The sequence below is a fragment of the Hyla sarda genome, chromosome 2, assembly GCF_029499605.1.
Source record: "Hyla sarda isolate aHylSar1 chromosome 2, aHylSar1.hap1, whole genome shotgun sequence".
NCBI classification, from domain to species: Eukaryota; Metazoa; Chordata; class Amphibia; order Anura; family Hylidae; genus Hyla; species Hyla sarda.
In genome coordinates, this window is record NC_079190.1 from 171,488,603 (window position 1) to 171,503,764 (window position 15,162).

Sequence of the window (15,162 nt, forward strand, 5' to 3'; positions counted from 1 at the left end):
CGCAACCCCATGGGAAACTGAAACCACGTCAAGTCCGATGCAGTCTCTTCACGCCTCCTTCACAGCCAGCAATGTTCATTTCATTGGCACACCTCCTCCTTGCCTCTCTCTTACAGCAGAGAAGTGAGACAGGACCCATGTTGGTGCCCTAACCCTAGAACTTTCCTGTAAGAGAGAGGAAGGGTAGAGTTTTATGTACATGAAGCAGCAAATCAGCTCATCGCTGGGCAAGAGGAGAAGTGATGGAGCAGCACTGCTGCTAACATAGTTTCAGTTTCCCATGGATTTTAGCAAATTTTAAAACACTGGCCAATGTTTGTAGAGCTAATGTGGAGCGCACTTCTCAGTCAGCTCGATGTACTGCCTGCCCGTGGTCCCAGCTAGAATGGCCACTGCAAAAAACTATTGCATGTCATAAATCAGTGCGTAAACTGTTTGCTGGCATAGAAAACCGTATACGCCGATGAAAGTCGATGTGTGAGGTGGCTTTACAGAATTGAGAACCGATTTGGACCTTCATAAATTACCCCCTAAATCTTTGCTTTGAGAAAAGGAATGCCAGCTATAACTTTAGACACTTTTTTCCCCCATGTTCTATACCTTATAACCTTACTTAGCATAATATACTTTTTAGCTTATGGCCCATTCAAGAACAGTGGGTGATCACATGTGTCACGATCACACCCTATCGGTCCAGCCAAGACATTAGAGAGAGTGTGATGGTGCAAGGGTTAAAGCCGCCAGACCTCTGGGTATCCACTACTAGTCCCAGCAAGTCACCAAATTAACCCTTAGATAAACGTGTTTCCACCAGAGCTGCCTTCAGAAAAGTGAGCTCATATATTTAGAGATCAAAGACCAGAGCTGATTAATTAAACATTTAATCTGATAAAAGGTATCACAGTGCTATGCATAAAAATAAACAAATGACATACAGTTACAAAAATATATAAAAGAGTTTTGGCAAGACAAGTTCAGAAAACAAAAGATTAAGTTCTTACAGCATGATGGTATCAGTCCATGAGAGTGCTGCTCTTAGGATGGTCTTGTCAGCTTTGGCACAGCATTCAGCACCGTGAGTCTAGCATCGTTTTAAATATCATATCTGCTTTCTTGGGAGGGAGACTCCATTCCCCCCTCCCCTCTGATCCCACCAGGGGGTCTTCTCTCTTCCTGGACCCTTATCTGTGTGATTATATGATGGGACCAGAGTGCATGACTTCAAAAAAGCATTTGACTTCAAAGGAGATGTAAACAAACAGCCAGACCCCCAATAAAATGCAATACACAAACCCACAGCTGAATGACCTCTCACCCATGGCTTGGATAATACATCACACAGTTATAATTATAATACACATATAGGATTCTAATAATCAGGCCTTGGGCCTGACAACATGGAAAACATTGCTTATGCAAAAAGCTAAGTCTTACAGATTATTTACAGATCTATATAATAATTATTAATGGAAGCACTTATGTGGTAAAAATGAATGGCCCTAAGAAGTATTAAGTGGTAAACCTTGTTTTTAAGTCTACTGCATTGCCCAGTCTTAAAGAGATGTAATTGTGAAATAATTGTTTCTCTTTTATTTGTGTCTACAAATCATGTGCATTATATGAGCATTCAGAATCACATAGAGAGGGACTAAGTATATCCCGATGAATCCTAGTATCACTTAGCTTCTTATGTGGCACATATTAAATAATATTAAAAATGTTTCTCCACCAGTGGAACATCAGGACAAGTCTAAAGTGCAGTGAAAGTTTTGATGAATAATAATAATAAAGTACAATTTGGTCATGAATGCATGTTTTTTTTTTTTTTTTTTATATAATATATATGTGAATGTTCACATACAAAGACTCTATCACAGTGACCAGATTATAATTGTTATACAACTCTTTATAGCAAGTGAAAATGTGGTAATCAATCAGATGTTCCAGTCTAAGCTGACACAGACCGGATCACTTGTACCACCATATCCGCCACTTAAACTTAGAGGACCCAAAGCAGCCTTACTTATTAAAAAAACATCAACCACTTCACATGGTGAGACCAAAAGAATCTTGGAACTCAGTAAGGTGAGATACAGATAAATGAATGTTAATATCTGTTGTATTATTATTCAAATCTTGGTATTATTATTGTATCAATACCTTGGTAAAGCATATGCAATATCCATCAAATTCAGGAGAATTTCTCTACTGTATGTATTCTTGTGGAGAAATATATGAATATATCAGAGTCCATCAAGTTCAACCTAAAGCCCTACTGTGTTGATCCAGAGGAAGGCAAAAAAACAAGATGAGTGTCACGATGCCGGCTGGCAGGTAGTGGATCCTCTGTGCCAGAGAGGGATTGGCGTGGACCGTGCTAGTGGATCGGTTCTAAGTCACTACTGGTTTTCACCAGAGCCCGCCGCAAAGCGGGATGGTCTTGCTGCGGCGGTAGTGACCAGGTCGTATCCACTAGCAACGGCTCAACCTCTCTGACTGCTGAAGATAGGCGCGGTACAAGGGAGTAGACAGAAGCAAGGTCGGACGTAGCAGAAGGTCGGGGCAGGCAGCAAGAATCGTAGTCAGGGGCAACGGCAGGAGGTCTGGAACACAGGCTAGGAACACACAAGGAAACGCTTTCACTGGCACAATGGCAACAAGATCCGGCGAGGGAGTGAAGGGGAAGTGAGGTATAAATAGGGAGTGCACAGGTGAACATACTAATTGGAACCACTGCGCCAATCAGCGGCGCAGTGGCCCTTTAAATCGCAGAGACCCGGCGCGCGCGCGCCCTAGGGAGCGGGGCCGCGCGCGCCGGGACAGGACAGACGGAGAGCGAGTCAGGTACGGGAGCCGGGATGCGCATCGCGAGCGGGCGCTACCCGCATCGCGAATCGCATCCCGGCTGGAGACGGTATCGCAGCGCACCGGGTCAGTGGAGCTGCCCGGAGCGCTGCGGTAGCGAGAGAGAAGCGAGCGCTCCGGGGAGGAGCGGGGACCCGGAGCGCTCGGCGTAACAGTACCCCCCCCCTTGGGTCTCCCCCTCTTCTTAGAGCCTGAGAACCTGAGGAGCAGACTTTTGTCTAGGATGTTGTCCTCAGGTTCCCAGGATCTCTCTTCAGGTCCACAGCCCTCCCAATCCACCAAAAAGAACTTTTTTCCTCTGACCGTCTTGGAGGCCAGTATCTCTTTCACTGAGAAGACGTCAGAAGAACCGGAGACAGGAGTGGGAGAAACTAATTTGGGAGAGAAACGGTTGATGATGAGTGGTTTAAGAAGAGAGACATGAAAGGCATTAGGAATACGGAGAGAAGGAGGAAGAAGAAGTTTGTAAGAGACAGGATTAATTTGGCACAAGACTTTGAAGGGACCAAGATAGCGTGGACCCAGTTTGTAACTGGGGACACGAAAGCGGACATATTTAGCGGAGAGCCATACCTTGTCTCCGGGAGCAAAAATGGGGGGAGCTCTTCTTTTCTTATCGGCAAACTTTTTCATGCGAGATGAAGCCTGTAAGAGAGAATTTTGGGTCTCTTTCCATATGGTGGAAAGATCACGAGTCACTTCATCTACCGCGGGCAAACCAGAGGGCAAGGGAGTAGGGAGGGGGGGAAGAGGGTGACGGCCGTACACCACGAAAAATGGGGATTTGGAGGAAGATTCAGAGACTCTAAAGTTATACGAGAATTCGGCCCATGGTAGAAGATCTGCCCAATCATCCTGGCGGGAGGAAACAAAATGTCGTAAATAATCACCCAAGACCTGGTTAATTCTTTCTACTTGTCCATTGGATTGAGGATGATATGCAGAAGAAAAGTTTAATTTAATCTTGAGTTGTTTACAGAGAGCCCTCCAGAATTTTGACACGAATTGGACGCCTCTATCCGAGACTATTTGTGTGGGCAACCCGTGAAGACGAAAAATGTGTACAAAAAATTGTTTAGCCAACTGAGGCGCTGAAGGAAGACCAGGAAGAGGGATGAAATGTGCCATCTTGGAGAATCGATCAACGACCACCCAAACAACAGTGTTGCCACGGGATGGGGGTAGGTCTGTAATAAAATCCATACCAATCAGAGACCAAGGCTGTTCGGGGACAGGCAGAGGATGAAGAAAACCAGCGGGCTTCTGGCGAGGAGTCTTATCCCGAGCACAGACAGTGCAGGCTCGCACAAAGTCCACGACATCCGTCTCCAGAGTCGGCCACCAATAGAAGCGAGAGATGAGTTGCACAGATTTCTTGATGCCTGTATGACCTGCGAGATGGGAGGAGTGACCCCATTTGAGGATTCCGAGGCGTTGGCGTGGAGAGACGAAGGTCTTTCCTGGAGGAGTTTGCCTGATGGAGGCTGGAGAAGTGGAGATCAGGCAGTCAGGAGGAATGATCTGTTGCGGAGAGAGTTCGACTTCCGAGGCATCCGAGGAACGAGAGAGAGCATCGGCCCTAATGTTCTTATCGGCAGGCCGAAAGTGAATTTCAAAATTAAATCGGGCAAAGAACAGAGACCACCTGGCCTGGCGAGGATTCAGCCGTTGGGCAGACTGGAGATAGGAGAGGTTCTTGTGATCGGTGTAAATAATAACAGGAAATCTTGATCCCTCCAGCAGATGCCTCCATTCCTCAAGTGCTAATTTAATGGCTAGAAGCTCTCGATCCCCGATGGAGTAGTTCCTCTCCGCCGGAGAGAAGGTCCTAGAAAAAAAACCACAAGTAACAGCATGCCCGGAAGAATTTTTTTGTAGAAGGACCGCTCCAGCTCCTACAGAGGAGGCATCAACCTCCAATAGGAAGGGTTTAGATGGGTCAGGTCTGGAGAGCACGGGAGCCGAAGAAAAGGCAGACTTGAGCCGTTTAAAGGCGTCTTCCGCTTGAGGAGGCCAAGACTTGGGATTGGCATTTTTTTTGGTTAAAGCCACGATAGGGGCCACAACGGTAGAAAAATGTGGAATAAATTGCCTGTAATAATTGGCGAACCCCAAAAAACGTTGGATAGCACGGAGTCCGGAGGGGCGTGGCCAATCTAAGACGGCAGAGAGTTTGTCTGGATCCATTTGTAGTCCCTGGCCAGAGACCAAGTATCCTAGGAAAGGAAGAGATTGGCATTCAAACAGACATTTCTCTATCTTGGCATAAAGTTGATTGTCACGAAGTCTCTGAAGAACCATACGGACATGCTGGCGGTGTTCTTTTAGATTGGCAGAAAAAATCAGGATATCGTCCAGATATACAACAACACAGGAGTATAAGAGATCACGAAAAATTTCATTAACAAAGTCTTGGAAGACGGCAGGGGCGTTGCACAGGCCAAAAGGCATGACCAGATACTCAAAGTGTCCATCTCTAGTGTTAAATGCCGTTTTCCATTCATCCCCCTCTCTGATGCGGATGAGATTATAAGCACCTCTTAAGTCCAGTTTGGTAAAGATGTGGGCACCTTGGAGGCGATCAAAGAGTTCAGAGATGAGGGGTAGAGGGTAGCGGTTCTTTATCGTGATTTTATTAAGACCGCGGTAGTCAATGCAAGGGCGTAGAGAGCCATCTTTTTTGGACACAAAGAAAAATCCGGCTCCGGCAGGAGAGGAGGATTTACGGATAAAGCCTTTTTTTAAATTTTCCTGGATGTACTCCGACATAGCAAGAGTCTCTGGGGCGGACAGAGGATAGATTCTGCCCCGGGGTGGAGTAGTGCCCGGGAGGAGGTCAATAGGACAATCATAAGGCCTGTGAGGAGGTAGAGTCTCAGCTTGTTTTTTGCAAAAAACATCCGCAAAGTCCATATAGGCCTTAGGGAGACCGGTTACAGGGGGAACCACAGAGTCACGGCAAGGGGTACTGGGAACCGGTTTTAGGCAGTCCTTGAAACAAGAGGGCCCCCAACTCTTGATCTCCCCAGTGGACCAATCCAGGGTTGGGGAATGGAGTTGAAGCCAGGGTAGTCCAAGGAGGATTTCGGAAGTGCAATTGGGGAGGACCAAAAATTCAATCTTCTCGTGATGAGGTCCGATGCACATTAGAAGGGGCTCCGTGCGGAAACGTATGGTACAATCCAATCTTTCATTGTTTACACAATTGATGTAGAGGGGTCTGGCGAGACTGGTCACTGGGATGTTGAACCTGTTGACGAGAGAGGCCAAAATAAAATTTCCTGCAGATCCGGAATCCAAGAAGGCCATAGTAGAGAAGGAGAAGGCAGAGGCAGATATCCGCACAGACACAGTAAGACGTGGAGAAGCAGAGTAGACATCAAGGACTGTCTCCCCTTTGTGCGGAGTCAGCGTACGTCTTTCCAGGCGGGGAGGACGGATAGGACAATCCTTCAGGAAGTGTTCGGTACTGGCACAGTACAGACAGAGATTCTCCATGCGGCGTCGTGTCCTCTCTTGAGGTGTCAGGCGAGACCGGTCGACCTGCATAGCCTCCACGGCGGGAGGCACAGAAACGGATTGCAGGGGACCAGAGGAGAGAGGAGCCGGGGAGAAAAAACGTCTTGTGCGAACAAAGTCCATATCCTGGCGGAGCTCCTGACGCCTTTCGGAAAAACGCATGTCAATGCGAGTGGCAAGATGGATGAGTTCATGTAGGTTAGCAGGGATTTCTCGTGCGGCCAGAACATCTTTAATGTTGCTGGATAGGCCTTTTTTAAAGGTCGCGCAGAGGGCCTCATTATTCCAGGATAATTCTGAAGCAAGAGTACGGAATTGTACGGCGTACTCGCCAACGGAAGAATTACCCTGGACCAGGTTCAACAGGGCAGTCTCAGCAGAAGAGGCTCGGGCAGGTTCCTCAAAGACACTTCGAATTTCTGAGAAGAAGGAGTGTATAGAGGCAGTGACGGGGTCATTGCGGTCCCAGAGCGGTGTGGCCCATGACAGAGCTTTTCCAGACAGAAGGCTGACTACGAAAGCCACCTTAGACCTTTCAGTAGGGAACTGGTCCGACATCATCTCCAAGTGCAGGGAACATTGGGAAAGAAAGCCACGGCAGAATTTAGAGTCCCCATCAAATTTATCCGGCAAGGATAGTCGTAGACCAGAAGCGGCCACTCGCTGCGGAGGAGGTGCAGGAGCTGGCGGAGGAGATGATTGCTGAAGCTGTGGTAGTAGCTGCTGTAGCATCACGGTCAGTTGAGACAGCTGTTGGCCTTGTTGCGCTATCTGTTGTGACTGCTGGGCGACCACCGTGGTGAGGTCGGCGACAACTGGCAGAGGAACTTCAGCGGGATCCATGGCCGGATCTACTGTCACGATGCCGGCTGGCAGGTAGTGGATCCTCTGTGCCAGAGAGGGATTGGCGTGGACCGTGCTAGTGGATCGGTTCTAAGTCACTACTGGTTTTCACCAGAGCCCGCCGCAAAGCGGGATGGTCTTGCTGCGGCGGTAGTGACCAGGTCGTATCCACTAGCAACGGCTCAACCTCTCTGACTGCTGAAGATAGGCGCGGTACAAGGGAGTAGACAGAAGCAAGGTTGGACATAGCAGAAGGTCGGGGCAGGCAGCAAGAATCGTAGTCAGGGGCAACGGCAGGAGGTCTGGAACACAGGCTAGGAACACACAAGGAAACGCTTTCACTGGCACAATGGCAACAAGATCCGGCGAGGGAGTGAAGGGGAAGTGAGGTATAAATAGGGAGTGCACAGGTGAACATACTAATTGGAACCACTGCGCCAATCAGCGGCGCAGTGGCCCTTTAAATCGCAGAGACCCGGCGCGCGCGCGCCCTAGGGAGCGGGGCCGCGCGCGCCGGGACAGGACAGACGGAGAGCGAGTCAGGTACGGGAGCCGGGATGCGCATCGCGAGCGGGCGCTACCCGCATCGCGAATCGCATCCCGGCTGGAGACGGTATCGCAGCGCACCGGGTCAGTGGAGCTGCCCGGAGCGCTGCGGTAGCGAGAGAGAAGCGAGCGCTCCGGGGAGGAGCGGGGACCCGGAGCGCTCGGCGTAACAATGAGGCTGATGACAATTGCCCCATGAAAGGAAAAATTCCTTTCTCACTCCAATATGGCAATCAGCATAAATCCCTGGATCAATGCCCTATCCCCATAAATCTAGCATCCATAACCTGTAATATTATAGTTTTCTAGAAAAAACATCCAGGTCCCCCTTAAACTTATTTGAGTCATCACAACATACCGTATGTGGCAGAGAGTTACAAAGTCTCACTGCTCTTCCAGTAAAGAATCTCTGTCTGTGATGATGGGGAAACCTTCTTTCCTCTAGACGTAGAGGAGGCCCCCTTTATCATGGTTACCGGCCTAGGTATAAAAAGATGACTGGAAAGATCTCTATACTGTCCATTCATATATTTGTACATTGTGATCAAATCGCCCCTAAGACATCTTTTCTCTAAACTAAATAACCCCAAGCTAAAATGTTTAACTTTTCTTTGTACTATAATCCTCCCATACCACCCTCCTCTGCACCCTCTTCGGTTCAGCCATGTCCTTCTTATATACAGGTGCCCAAAACTGGACACAATACTCCATATGTGGTCTGACTAATGATTTACACAGAGGCAAAACTATATTCCTGTCCTGGGCCTCTATGCCTCTCTTCTCACTTCTCATATCTCTGGTAACAAGATCTAAATATGGAGTATGGTAGAGTGGATCTCCCAAATGGGATGAGTAAATGGTATTAGCTGGAATTAATATAAAAAGAGGGCTTACCTCATAGTGAAACACTTAGGCTTGACTTCCATAATTTGTCTAATAGCCATGTCACAATTGTAATACATTTGGCCACATTAATGCTGCCATATAATAACATTAGAAGATGACATATTCATTAAATATATATATATATATATAGAACCTATTTGGGTCAAATATTAATTTATTTCAATATAGTTGTTTTATTACAGTCATTTTCTTGAGTTTTCTGTTCTCTAAGGATGTATCTCACCATTATCTTCTTTTCTCCAGTTAATAAAAAAGAAAGGGTCATATTCATTTCTCCAGAAGCTGGAAAGAGGAGGTCCAACCACTGTGACTATACAACTCAGGGTTAGTCAGTGCTATCAATTATGCCAGGGAATCTTTATATTGAAGAAGGGGGGGGGGGGGGAGCAGAACATGTGCATCTATGGTTTTAGTGGTGAACAAGTCCTCTCTGTTTGTCTCTTTCATACAGAAAACTCTCACAGAGCTGACTGGAAAGCTACAAGCCAGCACACTACATTATATGCACTGTATCAAGCCTAACAACTCTAAGCTAGCTGAAACCTTTGATAATTTTTATGTGTCTGCTCAACTGCAATATATTGGTGTCTTGGAGATGGTGAAAATAATACGACATGGATACCCCATACGTCTGGCATTCCCTGACTTCTTGTCGAGGTAAGCATAAAAAATCTGGTATTTTAGAAAACTGTGATTTTGATGGTTTTGTATTTTGAAAATAATTGTTCACAAAAATCGAGCAAAGAGTTAAAACATTTTGTGCACAGTCACTGGAGGTTTTATGTACAGACTTATAGGAGAGAAATATCACAACTACAAGTTAATTCATTAATTCTGATTTACCATATTTATCGGTGTATAACACGCATTCTCATTTTCACAGGAACATTTTAGGAAAAAAATAAATAAATGAAAAAAAAATTGACTTGAAAGATCTGAACTAAATGCCTCATCATTCCCCCAACTTTGATTACCCCTGCTTCTCAGTTTGGTGTGTGTCCCCCCCCCCCCTCCCCCTGTGTCACATCATCCCTCCCCTTTTATCAGTCCCTGTGCCACATTTTCCCCCCTCTGATCTCCTGTGTGCCTCATTTCCCCTGTGATTCCCCCTGCTCATCAATTCCGCCTGCCTCATCATTTCCCCATGCCTCATCATTACCCCCCAGCGCATCATTCCCCCCCCTCTGCCTCATCACCCCCCCCCCCGCTCATCTCTTTCCCCCCTGCTCATAATCCCCTCCCTGCTTGTTATTTCCCCCTTGCTCATAATCCCCCCTGCTCATAATTACCCCCCTCAGCCTCATCATCCCCCCTGCTCATAATTACCCCCCCTCTGCCTCATCATCCCCCCTGCTCATTATTTCCCTCCTTGCTCACAATCCCCCCTGCTCATAATTACCCCTCTCTGCCTCATCATCCCCCCTGCTCATAATTACCCCCCTCTGCCTCATCATCCCCCCCTGCTCATAATTACCCCCTCTGCCTCATCATCCCCCCTGCTCATAATTACCCCCCTCTGCCTCATCATCCCCCCCTGCTCATAATTACCCCCCTCTGCCTCATCATCCCCCCCTGCTCATAATTACCCCCCTCTGCCTCATCGTCCCCCTGCTCATAATTACCCCCCTCTGCCTCATCATCCCCCCTGCTCATAATTACCCCCTCTGCCTCATCATCCCCCCTGCTCATTATTTCCCTCCTTGCTCACAATCCCCCTTGCTCATTATATTCCCTCTTGCTCATAATCCCTTTATCACAGAAGTAGAGTAGTAAACTCGTTTAAAACTTAACTTTTAATAATATTTGGTAATAAGATAAGTAGTCCTCAAGTACAATAGTAAATAACAACATGTATAGGTGAATGAAAGCTAGGATAAGTGATATTGAGCTCAAACCTTCACCTATCACAGCAAACAAAAATCCTACAGACAATAAACTGTGCCAATACACACAAGATCAATGTTACTAATCCCGATGCGTTTCCCCCCCTCCAAAAGGGATAGTGTGGAGTAATGCGGGGTTCATCAGGGGATAAATTGTAGGGGGAAAAAAAACGTATCCAAAAGATGCAGCTGTCATATAATAACTGCCAGTTAGATTGGAATATATGATGCACGGTCCAATGGGGACCACTCACTCTGACCCAAAGGTAACGTCCTTGATGTGGGATGAATGATCCAGATAGCCATATGATGACGGCTGGTCCCCTCCTGGCAGTTGAGATATACCTATGAAGAAAATTACAGGCCCCTCTTTTTAAGTGGGAGATCTTGCACAATTGGTGGTTGACTAAATACTTTTTTGCCCCACTGTATATATATATATATATATATATATATATATATATATATATATATAAATATATATATATATATATATATATATATATATATATGTATATATATATATATATATATATATATATGTATTTATAATATATAAATTCATATTTGTATGTTTGTGTTAAAGGGGTGCTCCGGTGGAAAAAAAATGTCTTAATCAACTGGTGCCAGAAATTTAAACAGATTTGTAAATCACTTCTACTTCAAAATCGTAATCCTTCCAGCATTTATTAGCTGCTGTATAATACAGAGGAAGTTCTTTTCTTTTTGAATTTATTTTCTGTCTGTACACATTGCTCTCTACTGACACCTCTATCTATGTCAGGAACTGTCCAGAGCAGGAGCAAATCCCCATAGCAAACCTATCCTGCCCTGGACAGCTCCTGACATGGACAGAGGTGTCAGCAGAGAGCACTGTGGACAGACAGAAAAGAAATTCAAAAAGAAAAGAACTTCCTCTGTATTATACAGAAGCTGATAAGTACTGGTAGGATTAAGATTTATACATAAAAGTAATTTACAAATCTGTTTAATTAATCTGTTCTGGCATCAGCTGATTAAAAAAATAATTATTTCCAATGGAGAACCCCTTTAACTGTTTTTGGATGCAATTCCATGGATCTCCAGAGGTCATCACAGGAAATGATTCTGGAGGCGACCCTTCATCTATACAGAGCGACCAATAAAAATAGAACCTGCGAATAGCTCATCTCAAAGTTTTTGCCTTGTGTGGCCCTTTGTCAGTGCCCACTAGATAGTATTCTGGTTGGCCAGTCAATCTTGCACTAGTTCAAATAACAGCTGTCCCCTGATGTGAAAAAAAAAATATTTTTAGAGGGGTACGCCACCCCTAGACATCTTATCCCCTATCCAAAGAATAGGGGAAAATATGTCTTATCATAGGGGGTCTGACCACTTGGGTCCCTGCGATCTCCAACCTGGCACCCCGGCTTTGGGCAGCCGTGGTCGACTCGTGACATCATGTTTACTCCATTTATGTCTATGGGAGGGGGTGTGATGGCTGCTGTCACAGCCGTCACGCCCCCCTCCCATAGACTTGAATGAAGCGGGCGTGACAGCTGCAGCCACAGCTGTCACGCCCCCTTCCATAGACATGAATGGAGGATGCATGACGTCATGGCCACCCATAGCTGGCACTACAGAGTGTAAACGGAATCTCCGCTCGCTGAATTCAGTGAGCGGAGATTCAGACTGTGGTGGAATTGTCCACCGCTGAAATTCCACAGTGTGAACGGGTCTCGCGGGGACCCATTCACACTAAGGTTAAGTTCACACCGCGGAATTCCACTCGCGGAATTATGCCCACAGAATTCCTTGGGAATTCCGTAGTGTGAACATACCCTATAAAGGTTATCTATTCTTAATTTATCATCAGAATCATCCTGGTAAATCTATAAAGGAGCTTCCAAAGCAGATGGTAAAATTGTGAATTTAAAAGGCTCAGCCATACAGGTTAGAATTAAAATGATCCTATGATCCTGGTGCCTAAGGGAGGGATTGACATAATGCTATAATATTGGGGATTTACTATTTGTACAGTTCTCCAAGGTACTATAATACAATATATAAAACATAAAATATGTTTAAGCTTACTATAAGATTTAGTACTTAATTTAGTATCTTAATTTCTGACAATTAAAAAAAATGTATTCTCTTTCTACCGTTAATCTTGGGTTAATCTTGAATAGAATAATAAGCTAAATGTTGCCCAAGCACAATGATGATTGGTAACTTGTTTCATGCAGACAAATACCAATATCACAGTAGTTTATTATGCCATAAGCATATGACCTTACTCATGATGTGAAGTTTTTAGCACAATAAGGTCAGCCAGGCTCTTTTTCACAAGACCTTTCACATAGCTCAATATTTAATCCCACAAAGTTTTCTGCACTTCTTCCTGGCTTTTGAAAAATGACGACAGGAATGTTATACTTTGCTGCCAGCCTTTTTCAGTGCAACTGAGGTCAGTGCATTTCAGTATTCCTTCCATTCCTATTATTTGTTAATGCACTAAATGAGTAGAAATTATTCCATACAATAAGAATTAGGGCTGCGAATGGAATGTTCACATGCTTTTCTGTGATTCTCTTCTTGCCGCTCATGATTATCAGCTGTACTGACAGTCAGATATATGGTCTCGCACAGCGTGCCATAAATCAATGGATGATATACTTGGTCTGGTTGAAATTGAGGCTGGATAGTATGACCCAGCTGTATAATACTGGAATGATCAAGGGGAGATACTTAAAGGAATGTGGAGAGGTGAGCTGCTGTGCCTTCACATATTAGTAAACGTCTTGACTATGAGCAGGGGAAAATGTATTATATATTGTCATAATAAATATGGATGAATGGAGAAAAACAACCTCCTACTATATGGAACAGAGTGAATATGTTTATTCACTGTATTAGTACTCAGTATTCTAACTGTACTAAGATAAATAGTTGTACTGGTAATATATGAATAAGCAGGCATAACACATTTTCTAAATACATACACAGAGGTCCTATAAGATACCTTATAAACCGTAGCTCCTTAATTAACATATTTACCGTATTGTGTCTACATAGCCCTCGATGAGAATTCAAAAAATAGGGACTATAATAGCAAACCCAAAGAAGAAATGGAGTTTAACAACCACCTTTCCCTAAAAACTTACAGATTTATTTAACTCCTTAATGACCACTGACAAATGTACGTCCTGGTTTGGCGGGACTTCGCGCAGACATCTGTGATCGCGCAGATGTCTGCCATTAACCCCTCAGATGCCGTGATCAATACAGATCACAGCATCTGCGGCAGTGCGGAACTTTGAATGGATGATCGGATCGGCCGCAGCGCTGCAGCGTTGATCCTATCATCCAGCATGGCGGCCGGAGGTCCCCTCACTTGGCTCCGACCATCTCCCGGGGTCTTCTGCTCTGGTCTGAGATCGAGCAGACCAGAGCAGAAGATGACCGATAATACTGATCAGTGCTATGACCTATGCATAGCACTGCACAGTATTAGCAATCAAATGATTGCTATAGATAGTCCCCTATGGGGACATAAAAAGTGTTTAAAAAAAAGTTGAAAAATGTAAAAATAAAAAGTAAAAAAAAGTGGAAAATCCCTTTTCCCAATAAAAATTTAAATTGTCTGTTTTTCCCATTTTACCCCCGCACCCCCCACCCAAATTTTTTTTTTCATAAACATATTCGGTATTGCCAGATGTAAAAGTCCGAACTATCTAAATATAATGTTAATGATCCCATACGGTGAATGGCATAAACGTGTCACCATCTGGTTCTATAATTGAGACGCTGGATGATTGTGAACTGTCACATTCAAATGAATGGGATCTGTTCTAGCATCAGTTTCCCTCCGGGGCACCCCAGAGGGACACTATGCCGGATGCTGAACATACGTGAACCCAGCCTTACAGGATGCAGTCTTGTTATAGTTTTCTGAGGCCCTAAATTCTTGCAGGTGGTATAGTTGCCCATTCTTCTTGGCAAAATACCTCCAGGTCATGTAAAATCTTTGGTCACCTTGCATGAACCACGCATCTGAGATCTCCCTAGAGTGGCTCGATGATATTCACCTTTTTATGCTGTAACTACTTGAGGGTGAATTTAGCCTTGAGCTTTAGGTTATTGTCATGCTGGAAAGTCCAAGAGTGTTGTGGAGAAGAATGCAAATTGTCTGCCAGTATTTTCTGATGACATGCTCCATTCATCTGTCCATCAATTTCCACAAGATTCATGAGGCACCACAATACTTTTAGGGAGAGATGGTATTCTTTTCACTGTATATTTTGTTTATCCCTCTTCAAGTGCAGTGCATATAATTGTGTGACCATAAAGCTCTATTTTGGTCTTGTCGCTACAAATAACAGTGTGCCTGAAGCTGTGAGGCATCAAGATATGGGCAGGCATATTGTAGCCAAGCAGGGCAGTCTTTATTTCTCCTGTGGATTTTTCTATATATCCCATACAATTATTTTGGCAGTTGTGACTGAAACCGTTCTTATTCTACCTGACCTTGGCTTGGTATCAAGATGTCTGATGCAAAGTCCTTGTTCTTGGAGTACAGAGTAATGTCAACGTAAGGAAAAACTATAACAATAAAACTATG

General features: G+C 44.9%; 1 protein-coding gene across 8 annotated transcripts in view; it reads left to right on the top strand.

The window, feature by feature from the left end:
* MYO16 (myosin XVI) overlaps positions 1 to 15,162 on the top strand; it is a 483,589-nt gene that overhangs the window by 387,982 nt on the left and 80,445 nt on the right. For all 8 annotated transcript variants that reach the window (XM_056555738.1, XM_056555737.1, XM_056555733.1 and 5 more), the window contains 3 exons: positions 1,913 to 2,085; positions 8,923 to 9,003; positions 9,131 to 9,336. In XM_056555738.1, the coding sequence (XP_056411713.1) occupies positions 1,913 to 2,085; positions 8,923 to 9,003; positions 9,131 to 9,336 (460 nt within the window). The remainder of the gene's footprint in view (positions 1 to 1,912; positions 2,086 to 8,922; positions 9,004 to 9,130; positions 9,337 to 15,162) is intronic.